This window comes from Anopheles coustani, chromosome 2, assembly GCF_943734705.1.
Source record: "Anopheles coustani chromosome 2, idAnoCousDA_361_x.2, whole genome shotgun sequence".
Taxonomy (NCBI): domain Eukaryota; kingdom Metazoa; phylum Arthropoda; class Insecta; order Diptera; family Culicidae; genus Anopheles; species Anopheles coustani.
The window spans coordinates 40,547,054-40,570,851 of record NC_071289.1 but is presented as its reverse complement, the minus strand read 5'-3'; the positions used below and the strand labels follow the sequence as shown (position 1 = coordinate 40,570,851).

At 42.9% G+C, this 23,798-nt stretch overlaps 6 protein-coding genes across 6 annotated transcripts; 1 reads left to right on the top strand and 5 right to left on the bottom strand.

Moving 5' to 3' along the window:
• Positions 1-372: 372 nt before the first annotated feature.
• Positions 373-2,309, bottom strand: LOC131264398 (uncharacterized). Its single transcript, XM_058266701.1, has 2 exons — positions 2,296-2,309; positions 373-1,135 (listed from the first exon to the last, which is right to left on the bottom strand). Exons 1-2 carry the CDS (start codon positions 2,307-2,309, stop codon positions 373-375), a joined length of 777 nt encoding a protein of 258 aa, XP_058122684.1.
• Positions 2,310-4,598: 2,289 nt separating this feature from the next.
• Positions 4,599-5,321, top strand: LOC131263147 (uncharacterized). The gene has a single exon (XM_058265303.1). The coding sequence runs from the start codon at positions 4,599-4,601 to the stop codon at positions 5,319-5,321; it is 723 nt and encodes a 240-aa protein (XP_058121286.1).
• A 4,101-nt stretch (positions 5,322-9,422) lies between these two features.
• Positions 9,423-10,145, bottom strand: LOC131265940 (uncharacterized). The gene has a single exon (XM_058268257.1). The coding sequence runs from the start codon at positions 10,143-10,145 to the stop codon at positions 9,423-9,425; it is 723 nt and encodes a 240-aa protein (XP_058124240.1).
• A 2,643-nt stretch (positions 10,146-12,788) lies between these two features.
• Positions 12,789-13,587, bottom strand: LOC131266001 (uncharacterized). Its single transcript, XM_058268327.1, has one exon. The coding sequence runs from the start codon at positions 13,585-13,587 to the stop codon at positions 12,865-12,867; it is 723 nt and encodes a 240-aa protein (XP_058124310.1). The 3' UTR covers positions 12,789-12,864.
• A 2,728-nt stretch (positions 13,588-16,315) lies between these two features.
• On the bottom strand, positions 16,316-17,038 carry LOC131265609 (uncharacterized). Its single transcript, XM_058267894.1, has one exon. It carries the CDS (start codon positions 17,036-17,038, stop codon positions 16,316-16,318), a length of 723 nt encoding a protein of 240 aa, XP_058123877.1.
• A 1,902-nt stretch (positions 17,039-18,940) lies between these two features.
• Positions 18,941-23,295, bottom strand: LOC131262794 (ATP-dependent RNA helicase vasa). The gene is made up of 4 exons (XM_058264870.1): positions 23,179-23,295; positions 21,024-21,344; positions 20,838-20,934; positions 18,941-20,741 (listed from the first exon to the last, which is right to left on the bottom strand). The coding sequence occupies exons 2-4, from the start codon at positions 21,045-21,047 to the stop codon at positions 19,096-19,098; spliced, it is 1,767 nt and encodes a 588-aa protein (XP_058120853.1). The 5' UTR covers positions 21,048-21,344; positions 23,179-23,295; the 3' UTR covers positions 18,941-19,095.
• Between the last annotated feature and the right edge of the window lie 503 nt (positions 23,296-23,798).

The following is a 23,798-nucleotide window of genomic DNA, read 5'->3' as shown; positions in this document are numbered from 1 at the left end:
TTGCTACACGAGAAAATAAGCCAGCAGGACCTGCTCATTTAAACGTTCAGTTGCAAAGGTAATGAAAATTGCATTTTAACGCATATTGTAACATATACCGTATTTTCACACTTATAACACGACCTTTGTCGCCCACTATGATTTCTTCAAATTTAGTGTTGTACTGTGTAGATAGTTTGATGATTAGTTTTTTGAAGTTCTGGCACTAAAATAGATAGAAAACCTATGGTTTTAAGTCTAATAAATATAATAAAATATTCTATCTACTACAAAACATGCTCTGTTCTATAATATAATTATAAAAATTAGTATTTTAAACGACATAAAATGTGTTTATTAAAACAGTCACCGATATATACTTTAAGAATCGTGCTAATTGTCTACGAGAGTGTCAAGGCAAATGTCCGTTAGCTGACTCTTCGATGCCTCATTTGCTATCTTTAGAATAGACTCGTTTGTGTTCAGGCACGTTTGGTAAGCTATACGAAGGTCCCCCAGAGCCGCAGCGAATTTCTCAACGATTTCGAACACTCCCGACAAGCAGTCGCTACCCATCGCGTCTATTTCGAATGCTTTGTCCTTTAACTTGGCCAAAATACGTTCCGGGTCGTAGATAATATTTTCACCTTCGAACACATCCAGTAACCGTTGGTAGAGAATTTTCGACTCATCAAACTCCAGCAGCTTTAGCACCCTTTCCAGCTCTCGTTCGAGGCCTACTTGGACACTGTTAATACAGTTCGTATATCCGACACCAGCCACGTTCATGTTGCTATCGACGATAATCCGCAATATCTCAAGACAACTCCGATCGGCCGACTGCACTTGATGGTCCAACTGATACAACATTTCGTCCTCAATCACTATGGACCTAGCAAGTGATCCCTCCTTTTCGGCAAACACCTGTAGGTAGAATTCATCGATCCGCTCCACGACATTTAACTTAGCCGCGTACACAAAGTTAATGACGCGTCGCTTGATTTCCGCATGCTTTGGTTCGATGTCCTTCAGTCGCTGAATAACCTCCATCGACACCGGACGTCCAACATCAACTGCCTGAAGTAATAAATGAGGGTAACGAAAACAAATTATGTAATTTGCAATTTTTTGCAATAACGTAATATGGATACTTAACCTACATTCACCAACAGACACAAACACAGGGCAATTAAAAGTAGAAAAGATTTCATGGTGCGATTTGGACCGGTACTTCAGAGTACTAGTCCGGTGGACCACACGTTTACGAAGATTGAAGGCTTTTGCTGAAATTTCAACATTATCTCTTTGATTTTATACGACACACCAGATCCGGATTATAAATCAACGGCAGAATGGCGATATGGCAAAGCTAATCGCGCGGTACAATAATAATCACGGAAGATTAAATGTCGCGAAATATCGCTCAGCCTAAGTCAATGAGCCACACGATGGTCAATAAGAAACTTTATCGTTTGCCTCCCCATTTTATTGCTGGTTGGCGATATCAAACAGTAACCTAGAAATGCTATCAATGAACCGCCGGAAAAATTAGCTGATTGATTCGAAAGTAGGGTCTTCGGTATCTTTCATTATTTTACATTTCGAAAAAAATCAAAAAAACCAACAATCAAACAGGATCCAACGTATTGCATTTAAACAACCTTCGCTGCCATAGTCAAACAATTGTACCGTTTGCCCAGAGGCGGATCTACCTATTAGCGGACTGAGCGGCCGCGGGGGGCCCCGAGCTTAAGGGGGCCCCGTGATGAAAACCCCAGATCGCAAAAATAACTACCGATTTTATTTATTCTCGCAGTGGTATACATATTTGATCAAAGTTATTACAGATGTACTTTGATATTGCTTAACCGTTGTTAATTTTCACTCAAAACCTTGCCAGAATATGTTTTCATGAATCTTGTTTCTCATCTACAATGTCCGTTTGACTTAAAATGCTTTCAATTTACGGTCTACTTATAAAAGTCTGCATTGCTACCCTTTTAAATTGTTTTCGTCGTCGCTGTTAAAACTGATAAAAAGATTTGATAATTTGAGAGCGATTTAAAAAAACCCTATTGCTATTTAGCACAAATAAAAAACATCTGTGAAAAGTGATCTACATTTGCATTTACTTAAAAAAAAAAAGAAAAACATGACATTTACTGCAGAAAAATATTAAAATGAATAGTTTTCAATAGGTCGGTTTGGTTTAGGATGTTAGGATGTGGATTTATTTTAGATTCTTTGAATTAATATTTACTATAAGATATGTGACGCAGTTATGGATAATAACGAAAAGATGTATAGAATTTATACCTATAAAAATTCATAGAGACTATATGCTGAAAATATGTATAAAGGATTGCAAGCTGTTGTAAAAAATTAATCCAATTTTGGCCATAGGTATAGAAACATTTAGAGAAATCGAAATGTATGGAGGGCCCCGTTTATCCAACCGCTTGGGGCCCCCGAACGGATTGATCCGCTTCTGCGTTTGCTTATTCAGTAACGCTATCACAATTTTGCAATCATGCTCGAAGCCCTTTTTTTTCAATGTCAGTAGGATATTGTTAAATATTACTGCCTGTCTGGCGGACGTAATTGTGAGACAATAAATGTTGAACGACTTCCGGAATCTTGTACGGATTGTTTTTGTTTTCCTTTTCGTCAGGCCTTGCAAATCCGGGTGGTGTTCTAGACAAGTAAATGATGACTTTGGATTGAAATAATATATTAAAGTTCACTTTAAACCAATATACCAATAGTAATTAGAAATTTTGACAAAATAAACAATCGATACTTTATAGTTTAAAAACTATTGGGCGATTTTCGAAATTTGTTTTACTGTGTATAACAACTTATATTGGGGATTAAAATTAAGCTGAACAATATTGATTGATTCAAATCTTTTTGTAACTTTGTCGTGATTTGAAACAATCAAAATGATTGCCCCAGGGGTTTCATTCCGAGTTTCGAATTTCTGTTATATATAGATATGTACAATTATCTGATCTCAAACTGATATTTATGATATAGAGCTCAAAAGATTGCCAGAAAGACTTTCTTGTCACCACAAGAACTTGAATCCTACTCAAAGAATCAAATCATGTATGAACAAGTAAAAAATCTCACTTGACTGTTAGCCAGTACGGAAAGAAGAGTTCATTAGAGCATTTTATGATCGTTGAATATGTTAGACGTAACAAGTTCCTTTTAACTGAAGTACAGATGTTAAGCAACGCCACATAAGAAACTTTTGGACTGAAAAACATTTGATCGACTACCAGAATCCTGGTTTTTACATATTGTTTTATTCCACACTCATTCTCAAACCGCATTGAATTACTTCCATTGTTTTTGACTTGTCTATTTGGCGCAGATGGCGTTCACCTGACTTGAAGCGGTTTCAAGCGGAGACTTCAACAGGGCTCGGGCGTTCGAAAGACAGTCTTGCAGTGCAGCTCTCAAATTGGCCGATAGCTCGCCGATAGTGCCCAAGCCCTCGATAACTACCGGGGAGCTCAGCTTGCTCTCAATCGTGGCCTGAACAGTATCCGGATCGGTAAGAATGTTCACTCCACGGATGCTGCTGAGCAGGCTGGCCTGGGCGTACGCCTGGCGATCTGCACTATCCTGTGCGGGGAACAAGCCGGCGAACATGTCATCGTCGATTTTGGCCACACAGTTTCCGAAGGAGATACCAGCTAGCGTCATGAGCGCATCGGTTCCCATTTGTACGTAACTAGCGCAGGCCCTATTGGACACAACAGCGAGGCTGTCAAGAATGTTGGCTTCTTCGTCGATGGTCTGCTGAATGTACGGCTCCTGGGTGAGGATCAGCTCCGACTGGACCGATACGAGCAGCTCCGAACCACCGGACAGTAGTTTGCGCTGCTGCTTTCCTCCGGTGGTTTTCAATGGAAGGAACGCCTTCAGAACATCCCGTCGATTACATTCAACTGAATCCAGCCCAACGATGGCGCACACGAGGATAACGGACAGCACGATCGAGGTAAACTTCATCGCAAATTTAAACTGCTTGGACGCGATCCGTAATGGTTTAAACGAAAAACTTCAATGATTGCTCCTCGCGATAGCTGGATTGGATTCTTTTATACCAAGCGCCATATCATTATCGATAAATCAAAGTTGGTGATGAAAGATTGATATTTCGGTGATAATCTACATTTGCAGCCCCTGTTTACCAGTTCCCGCGGATTGAGTATATGGATGATTAATATTTTCGAATAAGTTGATCTTAAGACAAAGAAGAATCAGGAGGAATCGTTGACTGGCTGATTCGTAATTTGAGTCGGATGTTATCAGACTTTGAATATCGATGGTTTGATTTTAATGTTTTCTTTTTGTTCTCGTTAAAAAAAATGCTTAACGTACCATACGAGCAGAAGCCTACTTGTCAGTCATTGATTAAAAACTCACGTTCAACATCCAAGAACATCAACATTATGATCATTAGCGATAAACTTATTATGATTGATGTCATTCCCTGCTGATTGAACGAGTATAAAACAGAGGATTTTCGGTCGTTTGGATCAGTTCTTCTATGCTCCTAACAAACAGTGTCTCTTGATAGCTTATTTTGGATCAAATATTCAAAGATGAAACTATTCTTTGCGATTACCTTGGCGTGCCTTGGCGTGTCCCTCACCGAAGCCGGACGTACCGCTTCGACGGATGTCGTGCAAAAGCTGAAGGAAATCGAACCAATCTACAAGAATCTGCAAGATAACATCGTTAATGCAGTGGCCGGGGCAAAGCTGAACACAGCTTCCAAGACGGACTCCTTCTACCAGACCATTAGCGACAACAAGGAGGCATCGTTGAAGCAGTCCATTGCGTACGAGGATGAGTTTATCTATGAGCTAAACAATCAGCCTTCGTCAGCTGATGCCAGCTGCTTGGAAGAGATTCGGACGATTGTGGAAAGCTACATGAATTTGGCCGGTTTTGGCTACACGAACTGTGTGAACCAAGTCGAAGCGGGGCTGAAGAAGGAGCTAGACAAAGTGTACAAACTGCTGCAGGTCGATGAGTCGGAGCTGTTCAATCTGAGCCTGTTGGATGTGTTCCGCGGTGAGAACATCATTGCCGATCCAGTCAAAATTATCGCCAAGTTGAACGAGAAGGCCTCGGAGATCAATAGCATTGCACTGAATTTTACGGCCGACGTCAATGTTTCTGTAGATGATTACGCCTCTCGTTTGGTAGCGTTGGAAAATTCGTACAAGTCGTGTGTGCTTTCGAACGAGTCCTCCTTTAAGCAAGCGTTGGAGACGACAAAGATGCAGCTGATGCCGATTTGCGTGCAAACGGTGCTTTAGAAAAATGCAGCTGATCATACAAAGTGTTAATATATTGAAACTGATAAATGAACTGATGCAAAATATAGCTACTGCATTCGCTTGATTTTCAACAAGGATCAACTTGGGGTTCGTACATAACTATACGAGCTTAGAATGTGGAAGAACAAATAAATTTGGTGACTTTGAGAGAAATTGACAGCATTATAGATTTGTTCCAACTTATGTGTTAAAAAAGAAATGTGACGTTTTATTTGTTGTACAAGATTATGAAAACCATTGGATTTAGATAGCAGTAGAGTTTCACACCCTTTTCATGGTTATTTTTATCTTAGATTCATTAACCGTCTCCCGTTCAACCAAAATTACCTACGTTAACGTTCAACCGGACTACCCGGGTAGTCCATACATTTTGTGTGGGAAATTATGTTTTCCTGTACTTAGGACCAAATAACTTTTTATTTAGACGTAGGATCGATTTGAAATTTTCAGTGAAGTTATTTGAGGGTGTTTTCCAAAATATTGTACAACTCTTATAATTTTTAAAGTTCATTAAGAATGTTAATTTGAGGTTCCAAAAAAATTCTCCCTTCATAACTACAACCATTTATCAGTGTAGTTCATACATTTTACATAGAAGTTTGCCATTTCTGTATTTCAATACTGATATCTTTGTTCTTAGAAACTCAACTACAGGCTGGCCCCGGTTTTCGTCGTCCTCGGTTTTCGTCGTCTGACAAATCGTTCAAAGATGGTTTATAGTAGCGTCCTTTGTTCTTTACTCATACGATTCATTGCATTTTGTATGGCGGATGAACGAGTAACGGTTAATAACATTAACCTTAAATTGTCTAACATGTTACGAACAATTTGGAAGTAAACTTCACAAAAGGCGATGATGTGTTTTCCCTTCTTCTTCTTCTTCGTCTTCTTCTTCTTCTTGCGTAACGACCTCTTGGTCATGACTGCCCGTTTAATGGCTTTCGAGACTTGTTTCCCTGTTGTACGTGGATAGTCAGTCCTCTCGTACAGGGGAGGGGGTCCGGTCTCGGTTGGGATTCGAACCCACGCCGTCGAGGTGGTGAGCCCCGGCGCTCATGGGCCGATTTTCTAACCGGCGCTACCGCTCGGCTGTCGCGGACCCCCATTTACCATTTACCATTATTATAACAGTCCAAAACCGCAAGCTTCAGAAATGGATCGGAAAAGCAGTGTACAGCCAGTGTGTCTGACAAATAAATTTGTAACATAACAAGGTCCTATGTTCTTTCACTATAGCGTCCGAATATACTGATAATAATAAGGTTGCTGCATAAAACTGGTTTAATTTATATTACACACACAGCATAACAGATTAGAACAAAACTGTTGACAAATAGGTAAAAGCAAAACTTTCCTGAAACACGAGCGCCACGCGCGGCTCGTCCGTACTCGGTGACAATTCCGAGACGAATGTGTTCTCGCTGCCACCTGCTGGGCTGCACAATGACGCCGACAGATAGGACGCACACGCATCAACTGATAACGCGTTAATCGCGTTTCCGTTATCCGTACGGATAACCGCGATTACCTGTTATCCCAAGGGTTTGAGTTCAAGATAAAACTGGGCAGTGAATCCAAATTATATAAACAATCTATACATATCTATCTCTTCAAAAGACACCGGAAAACCAAGCTGGGGATGTCCGTATAGTCATCCTAAATAGCAGAACGGCTCATAGTGACTTGAGCAAGATATCTGAGCTACCTAGAGACGAATGATCGAATCTAAAAATTCCGTCTCTAAAATTCAAAAAAAAAAAATATGTGAGCTACCGCACGGGTTGAAGGATTATACGCAAGAAAATATTATAAGCATGACACAAAGTAGAACAGTTGACAAACATCTAGCGGCAGCATCGTGGACGCCCACGGATGGACGCCCGCGGATGGACGCCAACGGCGACAGAAGGTGTGGTGATGACCAGGGGACGGAGAGCTGAAGGGACAACAGGGTTGGCTTTAGTATATAAGACCAATCAAATGTTTAATAAAGGTTCGCAATTTTGACCTGGAGGTGCCAGGGTAAGGCAATCCGTGTGTCGCGTTTAATTTTAGGTCTTTTAAGTCCGCTAGTTCGTCGTTTAAGTTTCGCGAAGTTTAAGGTGAAAGTCGTTAGGAGCCATTCTGCCTGGCCGCTCGACTTTCTGTTCAGCGTTTAAAATTGTGACAAATCACGAGCCCGATTTCACAGATGATCGAATTATTACACCTCAGTTAATCACCAAACGATCGCCTAGATCGCATATATGATTCCGATAGGTTTTGAACACACATATTATTATGGGAGGTGGACAAGATTCCATCAGATCAAATGGCGAAAATTTCTCAAAAAGTGGTCCATGGAGCTTGCGCACTCTGCAATCCCGCTTGGTTAGTATGTTTTACAATGAATTCACAATGAATACACGCTCCCCATGTGGTTTTCTGTCGAAAACACCAGCTTTGTATCATATTGACCTATTTAGTATAAGGCGTTCAAAACACGTATTGATGTTGAGTAATTAATTTCAGCGAAATCGGTTAAATAACTCTTGCAAAATACATCACCGGAAGCGATATGGCGGTTTTTGGCATTGAAGAAGATGAGATAAGTCTCAAATGTGCCGATGCATCGTTGTACATATTTTTTATTTTAGTTTCCATTTGATTTATTTATTTATTTTTCAGAAAGAACGGCCTGGCCGTTTTGCTGTAAAATTGTCAAAAATTGTACCAAGACCTTCTGAGCCAAGAATACAGCAAGCAAAAAAAAACCATTATTAAGATTGACGGACTTTTTCAACTTGCGGCAGCGATTCGATTTCGAAATCATTGCTTTATTCACAGTTACTTCGATTTTATAAAGGGTGTCCCCGAAAGTATAAGCACGATTTCTAAATTACGTTTCAGGAAAACGGATGATGCCAAACAGCTGATTCTTCGGGTGTTTGATTGTTTGCATTCAAACCTACTAGATAGTGCATCGAAACTATTTTTTTCAACCGTTTCTGTTAAAATGCGAAGCATTTCCGTCAAAAAGTGCAAAAGCGTTCTGCACAAATGGTGTTCTTCCCCCTAACATTTCGCTACGGAAATTGGTGAAATCGGTAGGTGTGAGTATCGGAGCCGGACGAACCGCCATCCAAAAGATTCGGGAGGAGTCCAGCTTCGAGGATACGCCGAAAAGTGGTCAAAAACCTGGTCCTATCGACCAACAGCTGAACCGGGAAAGAGCAAAAGCATTCAATCAAAAATAGGAAAGTTCCATTCCCGATGTGGCTCAACAAATGGGTACGTCAAAAACTAACGTCCAATGAGACAAGGCAAGATTGAATTTAAAATCGTACAAAATCCAAAAGAAATCGAAACGGAGTGCAAATTAGGCTGGATGCGTTAAATATCGGGCCCGGAAGCTGTACGACAAGCTGTTGTGCGGCCAATCCTCATTCATCTGATCTACGATGAGTCGGCCAAGACCAGACCAATTGAGATATTTTGGGCGCTAACGAAGGCACACTTGAGAAAACATGTTAAAGCTACAGAAAACATCAACAGTTTTCAAAAAAATTGTAAAACCGTTCAAAAGTGTCGAAAACCGTTCATGACAAGTCTGTGCTGAGCTTTATCGGAGGCGACAGATCAAAAGTGCGGTCATTAGCATACGATTAAATTTTTAAATTTTTTGTTTTTCGCAAAAAGTTCAGAACAGAACCCAAAAACAATTTATGAAACAAAAGTTCAGTTTCTGGAACAAGTTTTATTTTTTACCTAATTTTTAAATCGTGCTTATACTTTCGGGGACACCCTTTACATTGAGTGCATCTTCGGAGAAATGGTTCTGCAAAAGCAGAGCTGCCCAGTACATGGACATCTAAGTATATTTTCATCTTGATTTAGGACAATCATCATTTTCATCTTGATTTAGAATGTACATTTACCATTGCTGGAACATGATTATCACTGAAATTCACACGCGTAAACACGTCACTAAAATTGCTTTTCCATGCGAAAAATCATGCGAAAATAGTCGTCATATCTTGTATTCATATGTCCATTTATTAGTTTCAATGTTCAAACAACCTGATAGATATAGTGGACTTTCTAAACGATCGTTCCCAGACAGATCTGCGTCAGCTGCATCTTCGACGACTCGAACGCCTGCTTAAGAAGGGACTCGTTCGAAAGCACACACGACTTGTACGAATTCTCCAACGCACTCAAACGGGTGGCATATCCATCCACAGCGGCATTGATGTCGGCCACAAAACTAAGCGAAATGCCATTGATCTCCGCTTCCTTCTCGTTCAACTTGGCGATAATTTTGACTGGATCGGCAATGATGTTCTCACCGCGGAAAACATCCAACAGGCTCAGATCGAACAGCTCCGACTCATCGACCTGCAGCAGTTGGTACACTTTGTCTAGCTCCTCTTTTACCCCAGATTCGACGGTGTTCACACAGTTCGTATAACCAACACCGGCCACAAACATGTTGTTTTCCATAAGTGTCCGAAGGAATCCCAAACAGCTGGAGTCAGTTGACGGAGCCTGATTGTTCAGCTGGTAGGAAAACGAGTCCTCGAGTTGAATCGACTGCTTCAACGATGCCTCCTTATTGTCGATAATGGCCTGGTAGAAGGAGTCTGTTTTGGAAGCTGTATTCAGCTTTGCCCCGGCCACTGCATTAACGATGTTATCCTGCAGATTCTTGTAGATTGGTTCGATAGCCTTCAGCTTTTGCACGACCTCGGTCGAAGCGGGGCGCCCGGCTTCGGAGAGGGACGCGCCAAGACACACCAAAGCAATCGCAAAGATTAGTTTCATCTTCGAATATTTGATCCAAAATAAGCTATCAAGAGACACCGTTTGTTAGGAGCAGCTTAGAAGAACTGATTCAAACGACCGAAAATCCACTGTTTTATACTCGTTTAATCACCAAGGACGGACATCAATGATAATAAGCTTATCACTTATGATCATAAAACTCAAACGTGTATGGAATTCATGGAAATTGCACCTTCTTGTTTTGAGAAATCAGTTTCTCCAGACTTAATCCATTTGTTGAAAACAACATGAGAAGATCACGCTAGGAAGGTACATTTCTCCTGCTTCAAAAGTATACCAAGTATTATTACTAATGACACTAACAAAGAAAAAATAAGGTCAATTTGTGTATGGTAGACGTATAATCAAAACAGCGATAGTTAGTCTGACATCCGGATTAAAGCAACATCCGGGTTAAAATACGAATCAGACATTATCTTTTTTATCTTCTGATCAAATGATATGAAAACATTTATGATCCTCATCCTCAATCCATGTGATGTGTCAAGCAAGTCGCAATGTCCGGGTTATTAAGCACAGTAATTGTAGATTATCGACGAATCATACATCTTTCATCACTAGCTTCGATTTATCGATAATGTGATGGCGCTTAGTATATAAAAGTCAAAACCTGTGGCGAGGAGCAATCCTCTTTTCCTCTTTTTCGCCTACATCATTACAGATTGTGTTTAAGCCGTTTATCTTTGCGATGAAGCTTACCTCGATCTTGCTGTCCGTTATCCTCGTGTGCGCCATCGTTGGGCTGGATTCAGTTGAATGTAATCGACGGGATGTCCTGAAAGCGTTCCTTCCATTGAAAACCACCGGAGGAAAGCAGCAGCGCAAACTGCTGTCCAGTGGTTCGGAGCTGCTCGTATCGGTCCAGTCGGAGCTGATCCTCACCCAGGAGCCGTACATTCAGCAGACCATCGACGAAGAAGCCAACATTCTTGACAGCCTCGCTGTTGTGTCCAATAGGGCCTGCGCTAGTTACGTACAAATGGGAACCGATGCGCTCATGACGCTAGCTGGTATCTCCTTCGGAAACTGTGTGGCCAAAATCGACGATGACATGTTCGCCGGCTTGTTCCCCGCACAGGATAGTACAGATCGTCAGGCGTACGCTCAGGCCAGCCTGCTCAGCAGCATCCGCGGAGTGAACATCCTTACCGATCCAGACACTGTTCAGGCCACGATTGAGAGCAAGCTGAGCTCCCCGGTCGTTATCGAGGGCTTGGGCGCTATTGGAGATCTATCGACCGATTTGAGAAGTGCACTGCAAGACTGTCTTTCTGACGCCCGAGCTCTCCTGAAGACTTCGCTTCAGACCGCCTCGACTCAAGCGAACGCCATCTGCGCCAAATAGACAACCAATAATGAGAAAATCACTGAGCCGTTGCAATGCAATGAAAGTGTATATTACTCAAACAAATCTGTAAAACCGGCATTTTGGTAGTAGATCGCCATCGCCAGATTTAGGTCGCCATTTGCGCCAAATAAATAAACAAGAATAAGGAACTCACTGAGGAGATGGAATGCAATGAAAGTGTATGTTACTAAAACTAATCTATAAAACCTGCATGTTAACCGATCAATCTGGTCTTCAATCCGAATTTTCGATACTTTTATTACAGATTTAATCCTACGACCCCGTTACGAATAATAAATGCAAACACAATTTTATGCACTAATGATTTTGTTACGAACGGACGATATGTTTCGTGCGGGATAACACGGATAGAAAATTTTACCCCTGACCGCGAGTAGAAGGACAATGTATGAGACGAGAAAGGTTAGGACAAAGAATGTCGGGACAAAGAAAAAAGGCGAGAGAATGCAATTGAAGAAAAACCCAAAATATTTAATGTTTTCCAGATGGAAAACTATGCGTACATAGAGAAGTAGGAATACAATCGTGAGCATTGAAGCCACGTTTCTAGGAATAAGCCACAATGTATGGTGTCGCAAGAGAACGAGCATGCATGCGCTCGAGAGACCAAAAAGTGTCAATTATTAATCACAATGTTTATAAATCAGCATGACGATAACCAGACGCCCGCGCAACAAAGGGTTAAAATCTCAGCGCGATCGCTAGGATCGAGCGGGCGAAGTGTCAAGTGGATGGCTATCAAGGGACGCTGCGAACTCATGCATTCTCATTAGGAGAAACTGAGACGTTTAGGAAAACACAGTTATACAGTAATGTGAAAAACAAAGATGATACGCTTTAAGACTATTGAGAAGCACAAATTCTTATCATGTTTCATAGAACCAGTTGCTTCAAGTATTATCAAATTGCAACACACTCGAAGCTTGAACTTCCTATACAATGGTAACACGCACGTTGTTCAATTTGGCACGATACATAGGAACTTAGTAGTACACTTTATACTAAGCACGTTGCACTAAGAACTGAAAAAAACTAAATGCATTTTTTTCAAAAATCTGTTTATGAACATGAGCCAGTTGTTTGGCGAACCTGATCTATTCAAAGATTTCATTAAAGTGGTTCTGGTATTATTTTCTCAAACAGAGGTTTTAATATCGAACACTTGAATATAATTGAGAGAGTTAAAACCATTTTTGCTCAAAACGTTCTTTAACAATTGATTTCTGCGACATAGGTAATAATGGGTATCAGAATTACATTTTATTTTCTTGTACCATTTAGAGCTACCATCCAGATATGGTACTGCAAACGGGTCATACATATTTGCTCCTAAACAATAGATCCCAGACAGATCTGCGTTAGCTGCATCTTCGACGACTCGAACGCCTGCTTAAGAAGGGACTCGTTCGAAAGCACGCACGACTTGTACGAATTCTCCAAAGCACTCAAACGAGAGGCGTATCCATCCACAGCGGCATTGATGTCGGCCACAAAACTCACCGAAATGCCATTGATCTCCGCTTCCTTCTCGTTCAATTTGGCGATAATTTTGACTGGATCGGCAATGATGTTCTCACCGCGGAAAACATCCAACAGGCTCAGATCGAACAGCTCCGACTCATCGACCTGCAGCAGTTGGTACACTTTGTCTAGCTCCTCTTTTACCCCAGCTTCGACGGTGTTCACACAGTTCGTATAACCGACACCGGCCACAAACATGTTGTTTTCCATAAGTGTCCGAAGGAATCCCAAACAGCTGGAGTCAGTTGACGGAGCCTGCTTGTTCAGCTGGTAGGAAAAAGAGTCCTCGAGTTGAATCGACTGCTTCAACGATGCCTCCTTATTGTCGATAATGGCCTGGTAGAAGGAGTCTGTTTTGGAAGCTGTATTCAGCTTTGCCCCGGCCACTGCATTAACGATGTTATCTTGCAGATTCTTGTAGATTGGTTCGATAGCCTTCAGCTTTTGCACGACCTCGGTCGAAGCGGGGCGCCCGGCTTCGGAGAGGGACGCGCCAAGACACACCAAAGCAATCGCAAAGATTAGTTTCATCTTCGAATATTTGATCCAAAATACGCTATCAAGAGACACCGTTTGTTAGGAGCAGCTTAGAAGAACTGATTCAAACGACCGAAAATCCACTGTTTTATACTCGTTTAATCACCAAGGACGGACATCAATGATAATAAGCTTATCACTTATGATCATAAAACTCAAACGTGTATGGAATTCATGGAAATTGCACCTTCTTGTTTTGAGAAATCAGTTTCTCCAGACTTAATTCATTTGTTGAAAACAACATGAGAAGATCACGCTAGGAAGGTACATTTCTCCTGCTTCAAAAGTATACCAAGTATTAGTACTAATGACACTAACAAAGAAAAAATAAGGTCAATTTGTGTATGGTAGACGTATAATCAAAACAGCGATAGTTAGTCTGACATCCGGATTAAAGCAACATCCGGGTTAAAATACGAATCAGACATTATCTTTTTTATCTTCTGATCAAATGATATGAAATCATTTATGATCCTCATCCTCAACCCATGTGATGTGGCAAGCAAGTCGCAATGTCCGGGTTATTAAGCACAGTAATTGTAGATTATCGACGAATCATACATCTTTCATCACTAGCTTCGATTTATCGATAATGTGATGGCGCTTAGTAAATAAAAGTCCAAACCTGTCGCGAGGAACAATCATTTCCTCTTTTTCGCCTACATCATTACAGATTGTGTTTAAGCCGTTTAACTTTGCGATGAAGCTCACCTCGATCGTGCTGTCCGTTATTTTCGTGTGCGCCCTCGTTGGGCTGGATACAGTTGAATGTAATCGACGGGATGTCCTGAAAGCGTACCTTCCATTGAAAACCACCGGAGGAAAGCAGCAGCGCAAACTACTGTCCGGTGGTTCGGAGCTGCTCGTATCGGTCCAGTCGGAGCTGATCCTCACCCAGGAGCCATACATTCAGCAGACCATCGACGAAGAAGCCAACATTCTTGACAGCCTCGCTGTTGTGTCCAATAGGGCCTGCGCTAGTTACGTACAAATGGGAACCGATGCGCTCATGACGCTGGCTGGTATCTCCTTCGGAAACTGTGTGGCCAAAATCGACGATGACATGTTCGCCGGCTTGTTCCCCGCACAGGATAATGCAGATCGTCAGGCGTACGCCCAGGCCAGCCTGCTCAGCAGCATCCGTGGAGTGAACATTCTTACCGATCCGGATACTGTTCAGGCCACGATTGAGAGCAAGCTGAGCTCCCCGGTCGTTATCGAGGGCTTGGGCGCTATTGGAGATCTATCGACCGATTTGAGAGCTGCACTACAAGACTGTCTTTCTGACGCCCGAGCTCTCCTGAAGACTTCGCTCCAGACCGCCTCGACTCAAGCGAACGCCATCTGCGCCAAATAGACGACCAATAATGAGAAAATCACTGAGCCGATGCAATGCAATGAAAGTGTATATTACTCAAACAAATCTATAAAACCGGCATTTTGGTAGTAGATCGCCATCGCCAGATTTAGGTCGCCATTTGCGCCAAATAAATAAACAAGAATAAGGAACTCACTGAGGAGATGGAATGCAATGAAAGTGTATGTTACTAAAACTAATCTATAAAACCTGCATGTTAACCGATCAATCTGGTCTTCAATCCGAATTTTCGATACTTTTATTACAGATTTAATCCTACGACCCCGTTACGAATAATAAATGCAAACACAATTTTATGCACTAATGATTTTGTTACGAACGGACGATATGTTTCGTTCGGAAATAACACGGATAGAAAATTTTACCCCTGACCGCGAGTAGAAGGACAATGTATGATACGAGAAAGGTTAGGACAAAGAATGTCGGGACAAAGAAAGAAGGCGCGAGAATGACGCAATTGAAGAAAAACCTAAAATATTTTATGTTTTCCAGATGGAAAACTATGCGTACATAGAGAAGTAGGAATACAATCGTGAGCATTGAAGCCACGTTTCTAGGAATAAGCCACAATGTATGGTGTCGCGAGAGAACGAGCATGCATGCGCTCGAGAGACCAAAAAGTGTCAATTATTAACCACAATGTTTATAAATCAGCATGACGATAACCAGACGCCCGCGCAACAAAGGGTTAACATCTCAGCGCGATCGCTAGGATCGAGCGGACGAAGTGTCAAGTGGATGGCTATCAAGGGACGCTGCGAACTCATGCATTCTCATTAGGAGAAACTGAGACGGTTAGGAAAACACAGTTATACAGTAATGTGAAAAACAAAGATGATACGCTTTAAGACTATTGAGAAGCACAAATTCTTATCATGTTTCATAGAACCAGTTGCTTCAAGTATTATCAAATTGCAACACACTCGAAGCTTGAACTTCCTATACAATGGTAACACGCACGTTGTTCAATTTGGCACGATACATAGGAACTTAGTAGTACACTTTATACTAAGCACGTTGAACTAAGAACTGAAAAAAACTAAATACATTTTTTTCAAAAATCTGTTAATGAACATGAGCCAGTTGTTTGGCGAACCTGATCTATTCAAAGATTTCATTAAAGTGGTTCTGGTATTATTTTCTCAAACAGAGGTTTTAATATCGAACACTTGAATATAATTGAGAGAGTTAAAACCATTTTTGCTCAAAACGTTCTTTAACAATTGATTTAAAAAATTCTGCGACATAGGTGGTAATGGGTATCACAATTACATTTTATTTTCTTGTACCATTTAGAGCTACCATGCAGATATGGTGCTGCAAACGGGTCATACATATTTGCTCCTAAACTATTGATCCCAGACAGATCTGCGTCAGCTGCATCTTCGACGACTCAAACGCCTGCTTAAGAAGGGACTCGTTCGAAAGCACACACGACTTGTACGAATTCTCCAACGCACTCAAACGGGTGGCATATCCATCCACAGCGGCATTGATGTCGGCCACAAAACTAAGCGAAATGCCATTGATCTCCGCTTCCTTCTCGTTCAACTTGGCGATAATTTTGACTGGATCGGCAATGATGTTCTCACCGCGGAACACATCCAACAGGCTCAGATCGAACAGCTCCGACTCATCGACCTGCAGCAGTTTGTACACTTTGTCTAGCTCCTCCTTCAGTCCAGCTTCGACGGTATTCACACAGTTCGTATAACCAACACCGGCCACAAACATGTTGTTTTCCATAAGTGTCCGAAGGAATCCCAAACAGCTGGCGTCAGTTGAGGGGGCCTGATTGTTCAGCTGGTAGGAAAAATCATCCTCATACGCTATGGACAACGCCACCGAAGCCTCCTTGTTGCTGATAATGGTCTGATAGAAGGAGTCCGTCTTGGATGCTGTATTCAGCTTGGCCCCGGCCACTGCATTAACGATGTTATCCTGCAGATTCTTGTAGACAGGTTCGATATCCTTCAGCTTTTGCACGACCTCGGTCGAAGCGGGGCGTCCGGCCGCTGTAAGGGTTACACCCAGACACAAAGCGACAATAGAAATGATAAGCTTCATCTTTGACTACTCGCCGCGAGGCTGGCACTGGAAGGATAATCGTTCGAAGAGCTATGAAAAAGACACTGATCTATAATGACAAACATTAGCTTTTATATACTAACCGTGCCGGATTATCTACCTCTAAAGGTTTATCAGCCAAAGGCCATATAAATACTACCTTGTCGGAGATTGCTGTATCTGCAGTGCGATGTAACAGAGTTGAAACTAGAAGGAGTCATTTTTACAGCTTGTTTTCGAAACCCTAAACTGTCGATGACAAAGCAGTAACGAAGAGATAGAAGAGTAATGTCCTCATCCAGGAAGTATCTTATCTTGCCTTCTGCTCTCACGTCTAATTTTAAACCAATAACCATCAAATCTTTTTCCAAGAGATTTACTACCACCATTTGTCGTAAAGGGACAGGTGAATTTAATTGGAACGGAAATTAACCTGATAACCACGATCATTCATAAACCCTGTCCATCCGGTTTGTATGACGAACTTATCAGCTTAATTTAAGTTATCGATTAAACATCCGTTTTACGACTACGGTTTCCTGTTACTGGCTCCCTTTTATCACCAAATGATGAAAACTGTTCTTCTACTGGCCGATAAAGAACAATTCAATATAAAGAACTACCGCTCAGACAACAAGATTCCATTATCACTTCACACTTGGTCTGTATCAGGTATTGCGTCCCGGGAGTTTTAGTTTGCGATGAAGCTCACCACTATCGTGCTGCCCGTTATCCTCGTGTGCGCCCTCGTTGGGCTGGATACAGTTGAATGTAATCGACGGGATGTCCTGAAAGCGTTCCTTCCATTGAAAACCACCGGAGGAAAGCAGCAGCGCAAACTGCTGTCCGGTGGTTCGGAGCTGCTCGTATCGGTCCAGTCGGAGCTGATCCTCACCCAGGAGCCATACATTCAGCAGACCATCGACGAAGAAGCCAACATTCTTGACAGCCTCGCTGTTGTGTCCAATAGGGCCTGCGCTAGTTACGTACAAATGGGAACCGATGCGCTCATGACGCTAGCTGGTATCTCCTTCGGAAACTGTGTGGCCAAAATCGACGATGACATGTTCGCCGGCTTGTTCCCCGCACAGGATAGTGCAGATCGCCAGGCGTACGCCCAGGCCAGCCTGCTCAGCAGCATCCGTGGAGTGAACATTCTTACCGATCCGGATACTGTTCAGGCCACGATTGAGAGCAAGCTGAGCTCCCCGGTCGTTATCGAAGGAATGGGCGCTATTGGAGATCTATCAGCCGATTTGAGAGCTGCACTACAAGACTGTCTTTCTGACGCCCGAGCTCTCCTGAAGACTTCGCTTCAGACCGCCGCAACTCAAGCGAACGCCATCTGCGACAAATAAATCCTCTGTAATAAAACAATATAAGAAAACATAGTAATGAAGATGCTTTTCTTTCCTCCTGAAACGGTAAATTTACTTACCATTGTTTGTTCGACTGCTTCGTGCAAATCTTATTTAGTGTTCAATACACATAACTAAACATTTTGTAGAGCCACATAAGTAATAAGTACACATAACCAAATACGCTACGCCAAGTTCCCTCATTCTGAAAATTCTTCAGAATAGTATGTGTACGCTCCGTATGGTTTCATTTTTCATCTTAACACGGATTTTTTTTCATTTTTTACTTTTTTGAATTCACTGAATGATAGTAATCTAAGAAAATGTTCATTGACTTGTCGAAACACAGTACAATGTGAGAAAAATATATGATAGAAATAAAACGTATATGAACTGTTGAGTTTCCACTACAAAACGATAAAAAAGCGCGTGAAAACATATTGCACTCCACGTATGTAACTAAACCATGATAGCCAGCGATAATCACTTTGATCTGTTTAGTAAAAACTTCACGACGAGAAAGGATAACATAAAAAGCAAGAAATGTTGTCTACGAAAAGTTCGATCGTTTATTTACGACATTTTTACATTTGAAATGTAGCAGCCGTCGATAAGGTAATCCAGTAACATTGTTGAAATGATGAATGAAAAGAATTATGATAAAAGTTATCATTTTGTTCAGCACGCGAGTCTTCGTCACTACCACTCTTCTTCCGGTTCCTGTTGAACCGGTTGGGCTTCGACACGCGACCCGTACGAGTCGCGAATGTCCCGTCCACCGAATGAGGACGATCCATTGAAGGAACCACCACCATAGCCGCCACTGCCGCTTAGGAAATCGGGCACCTGCTGCCCGGCCTGAGTGAGAATCTTTACTAAATCGTTAGCAATGGAAGCGTCCGCCTCTGGATCGTAGAAGCTGGTCGCGCGACCCTTGTTGCCGACGCGTCCCGTACGACCGATGCGATGCACGTAATCGTCGATACCCTTCGGCAGATCGTAGTTAATGACGTGCGAAACATTTTTAATGTCCAGCCCGCGAGCGGCCACTGAAGTCGCGATCAACACATCCATCCGACCCGTCTTGAAGTCGTTCAGAGCCATTTCACGCTCACGCTGGAGCCGATCACCGTGGATTGAAGTGGTCGGAAACTGTGTCTCCGACATGAACGAGGCGAGAAAATCGGCGTTACGCTTTGTTTCGACGAAAACGAGTGTGCCCTTCGGGTTGCCCTCGTTTAGGATCTCCTCCAGCTTCTTGCGCTTTTTGAATTTTTCGACTTGGAAGATGACTTGGTCTACATCGTTGCAAGCCCCGCCCACGATGCCAACGAAAACACAGATGTAGTTGTTTAGGAACCGTCCAGCCAGCTCCTGAATCTCGGACGGGAAGGTGGCCGAAAACATGAGCGTCTGACGATTCTCCTTCGACGCCATCGTTTGGTGACTCATGACCTGCTCGATCGACGGCAGGAAGCCCATGTCCAGCATGCGATCTGCTTCGTCGAGCACGACGAATTTCACGTTTTCGAATGTGACTGCGCCGCGGTTCATGAAATCGATCAAACGACCAGGCGTTGCGACCAGAATCTGACAGCCAGCGTTCATGGTCTGCAACTGATGGTAGACCGCCGTCCCGCCATAGCTCACGCACACCTTCAGTTTCGTACCATGTGCGAATTTTCGCGCCTCGTCGTGGATCTGAATGGCAAGCTCTCGTGTCGGAGCCACGATCACAATGTAAGGAGCGCGCGAGAAAAAGTCGATCCCTTCAATCGACAGCAGATGGTGAATCATGGGCAACATAAAAGCGGCAGTCTTTCCAGATCCAGTCTGTGCGCATGCCATCAAATCGCGGCCCTCCATCACAATGGGCATGGCGTACCGTTGAATAGGCGTTGGCTTAGTATATCCCGACTTGCGGACATTTGTCATCACCTCCTCCCGCAGACCTGCACTGGCGAAGCTTTCTACTTGTGCCGGTGGATTCTCTCCCGAGACCCGCACTTCGATGTCGTCAAAGTTATCAAAGTTGATACCGGAGCTGATGCCCGAGCCAAAAATTTCCGCTTCAATTTCGGTGGGAAGCGGTGGAATGTATACCTCGCGAGGTTTATCAGTCTTCACCTGATCCATACCAGGATCGTTGCCGGAATAATGATCTCCCCCTTCTTCATCACCGCCATTGCGATAATTTCCATTTCGATCTCCGCCACCACCACGACCACGGCCGCCGCGCCCACCTCCTCGCCCACCACGCCCGCCGCGTCCACCACGTCCTCCACGTCCACCGTACGAGGGTGCGCTATCGTAGCCACCAGTAGAATCCTCATCAAATCCGTTATCTACAATGGAAAAAGTATACATTATTTACGGAATCAATCTATAAAACGTAAAATGGCACTTGCATGGGCATTATAACCATTACTATCACAACTTACCATATCCGTTGCTTGCTCCATTGTCAAATTCGTTATTAGCGCTCTCAGTTACATCGGTGTAGTTCGGCTTATCAAAGCTCAGTCCCTGATCGTCACCCTGAAAAGCATAGCCGTACAAGAAATATGTTTCAACCATCCGAGAAGCTTGCAGGATTGGCGGTTTTAGAAACAAAAAACACTACTTACATTTTCTTCCCATTCTCCACTCATCTTTTTAATTGTGTGTCTCTGTAACTCGTCACAAATTCCCAATGCGTCGTCTTCTGCAACTAACCCGCCGGCCTGTGTTTGTGTTCGCGCGCGCTATTGCCCACGGACGAAGAAATGCTTTCAAATGCCTTTTTTCCGGTAGCTCTCGATCGCTCCACTTCTTTCACTTCTTTTCGTGACTGGAATAAGTCTACCCACCCGGCCAGTTGCACTCGAGTAGTCAGACTTTCCACGAAAATGGCGCTGTGTTGCTGCTGGTGGCAAACGGGAAAATGAACGTGCGTGTCGTTTCGAATACTCTGTTGATGTGTGTTGCGGTTGGTGGAAAAGACGGCACAAAGAAAAGATAAAAAAACGGATATTATAATAAAAACTAATTACCGATGAAAAGAAAGCCACCGTGTATTTGTTAAGGTGATAATATTTTTCAAACCAAAATCACCCATCTTAAGCAAAACACAGATAAAGCGTAAAACCGTTGTGCGAGGAGAACTGGTCAGGCAGCTTCCGAGCGAAAGGAAATGCGACTCGCGCGGGCACCTTGCATCAATTATTTGCGGATGAACGACAAACGAGTAGTGTCCGGTGTGCCGGAACGTGCACGTTCTTCCGAATCGTATCACAAGAGTTGATATGATATTTTGCACACAGGGCCTTTCCGTTCACTGCAAAATAGCGCAGCAATACAAAATAGTGCATTGTTAACGGAGAGAAATTAAAAGGTACAACAGTAAGAATGCGAAATGATTATTATTCTCGAAAGAATATAAATCAACGAAAGCAACACAAACTACACACCTGCCAACCGATGCCTCCGACTGACATCCAATCCAATTGGCCACTGAGTACCGCGGTGGGGCACACACTTCTGCGACGATCCAATATCGGATAACGACTAGCTCAGCGAAACAGCAGGCGCAAGCAAACACTCCCACAACCCGGACGGATGAGATGGAAAATCGGAGCAAATAAGGAAGAGTGCGACGAAGCGTCACCACTACCTTAGGTCCAATATTCGCTTAGTTTGTTAGGTTGTTTTGTGATCGCATTTTTCGCGGTAAACCAGCAGGCTGCCCTCTGCGAAACCACACGCAATGATTACTGCGGCTCGACTTGTTTACGAAAAACACGTGCGTTTAGATTCTGACATACACACACCTTTAAAGGGCAGTTTGACAGCATGGAGAACGCGCGTTCCCCCACTAATACTATCCACCTGAGTGTGCTGCTGCTTGGGATCCAAAGGTTCAAACGGTGTTCTATTTCAAAGAAATCATTTTTATCGGCATATCTCCTAACAATTTCTTCTGCTCATCTGATCGATGGTTCTATAATTTTATGAAAAATTACAACAAATACGGCACAGATAGAACAGAAAAAGGATTAAAATAGAACACCACACTTCTAACTCGTTAAGGCGAAACTAATTTTCTTTTAAACATGAAACCCGATACCAATTCCGGTAACTCGACATAAAAACGCGTTATGAAAAACTTACAAATCAGAACACTACACAAGACAACAAGGGACGATATGTCGAATTAGTTGCTAAGGGAATCCATACATTTCGCTGAGCAGCCACGCTCGCAATTCGTTGAAAATATGTTCTTTTGTTCCTGAAAGTGATGCCCGGAGACGCTGCAAACTCATTCTGAAACGCTATGGCAAAGCCTGAAATCCTCGAATTATTAGAATTTGGCGTGTTCGACAAACTTTTTAAGGAAGGTCTCGAAAGCAAACTCGTTAAAATCAGATGATTCAGCATTAAAAACAAGTATCACAAGCGATTTTCACATGATACATGTATCCAAAATGGTCAACTCCGGGTTTGAGAAGAATCTCACTCAGTTCGTTAATTGCTAGCCAACTCTGAACACGTTCGAACATGTAGCAATCGCCAGCTGCAATATTGGTCGCGTCGTCAAGCACCACATACTACACAAAGTATCTTTTGTTACTAAGAGCGCGCCATTTTGTTGCCTACAGAACAAAAGGCATGCTTCGTCGAGCTTTCTGGATGTTCTGTTCTATCGAGATCACGCTAGTACACCACAAACTATTCATTTTATAAGACCAACACGAATAGTACTTTTAGAAAGTATTATACTTATTATAGATGAAATTTACTCACCGAACAAGCAGGTCACTGTTGTTGGGCACAAAATTAATTCAAGAAGTTTTAGTCACTGACCAGACTCCGAGAATCGACAAGTCAAATCACACCAACCTCACAGCGCTAACGTTCTTTCCAGAATGGGTCAAAGCAGAATGCTGGAGGTTTGAAGTAGATGATGGGCGGAACGGTCGCTATCGCTGTGAACCTATAGGTTCGAATTTACAGATGAACGTCGATTATCCTGGGCAGTATTAACCCTTTGTGCTCGAGAGCATTTTCGCCTGCGCGAACCAGTAACTCGGGGCGAAATTGACCAAATAAGTAAACGCAGAGGCGGATTTAACGGTGCTGGGACAAATCGGCCGCGGTGGGTCACAAGCTCGCAAGGGGGCCTGAACCTTCAAGGGTTTCCTTCATATTTAAACAAAAATTCTATAGACTTCATAAATTTTCTTCTAACCCGGGATCCACACTACAGCGCGACGTCGCGAAAATCGCGCTAGGTTTTTTTTTTTTGCATGGAGTTCAGCGCCTGTCAGGCGACGTGTAACACGCTTTCCAGACTGCACCGTCGTCGCCAGACAGGCGCTGAACTCCATGCAAAAAAAACCTAGCGCGATTCGCGCGACATAGCG

Coding starts and splice junctions, on each gene's coding strand:
- LOC131263147 (XM_058265303.1), top strand. CDS start 4,599: ATGAAACTATTCTTTGCGATTACCTTGGCGTGCCTTGGCGTGTCCCTC.
- LOC131265940 (XM_058268257.1), bottom strand. CDS start 10,145: ATGAAACTAATCTTTGCGATTGCTTTGGTGTGTCTTGGCGCGTCCCTC.
- LOC131266001 (XM_058268327.1), bottom strand. CDS start 13,587: ATGAAACTAATCTTTGCGATTGCTTTGGTGTGTCTTGGCGCGTCCCTC.
- LOC131265609 (XM_058267894.1), bottom strand. CDS start 17,038: ATGAAGCTTATCATTTCTATTGTCGCTTTGTGTCTGGGTGTAACCCTT.
- LOC131262794 (XM_058264870.1), bottom strand. CDS start 21,047: ATGAGTGGAGAATGGGAAGAAAAT. Junction 20,935..21,023: donor GTGGAGAATGGGAAGAAAAT/GTAAGTAGTGTT, acceptor TATGCTTTTCAG/GGTGACGATCAGGGACTGAG. Junction 20,742..20,837: donor TGGAGCAAGCAACGGATATG/GTAAGTTGTGAT, acceptor TTTCCATTGTAG/ATAACGGATTTGATGAGGAT.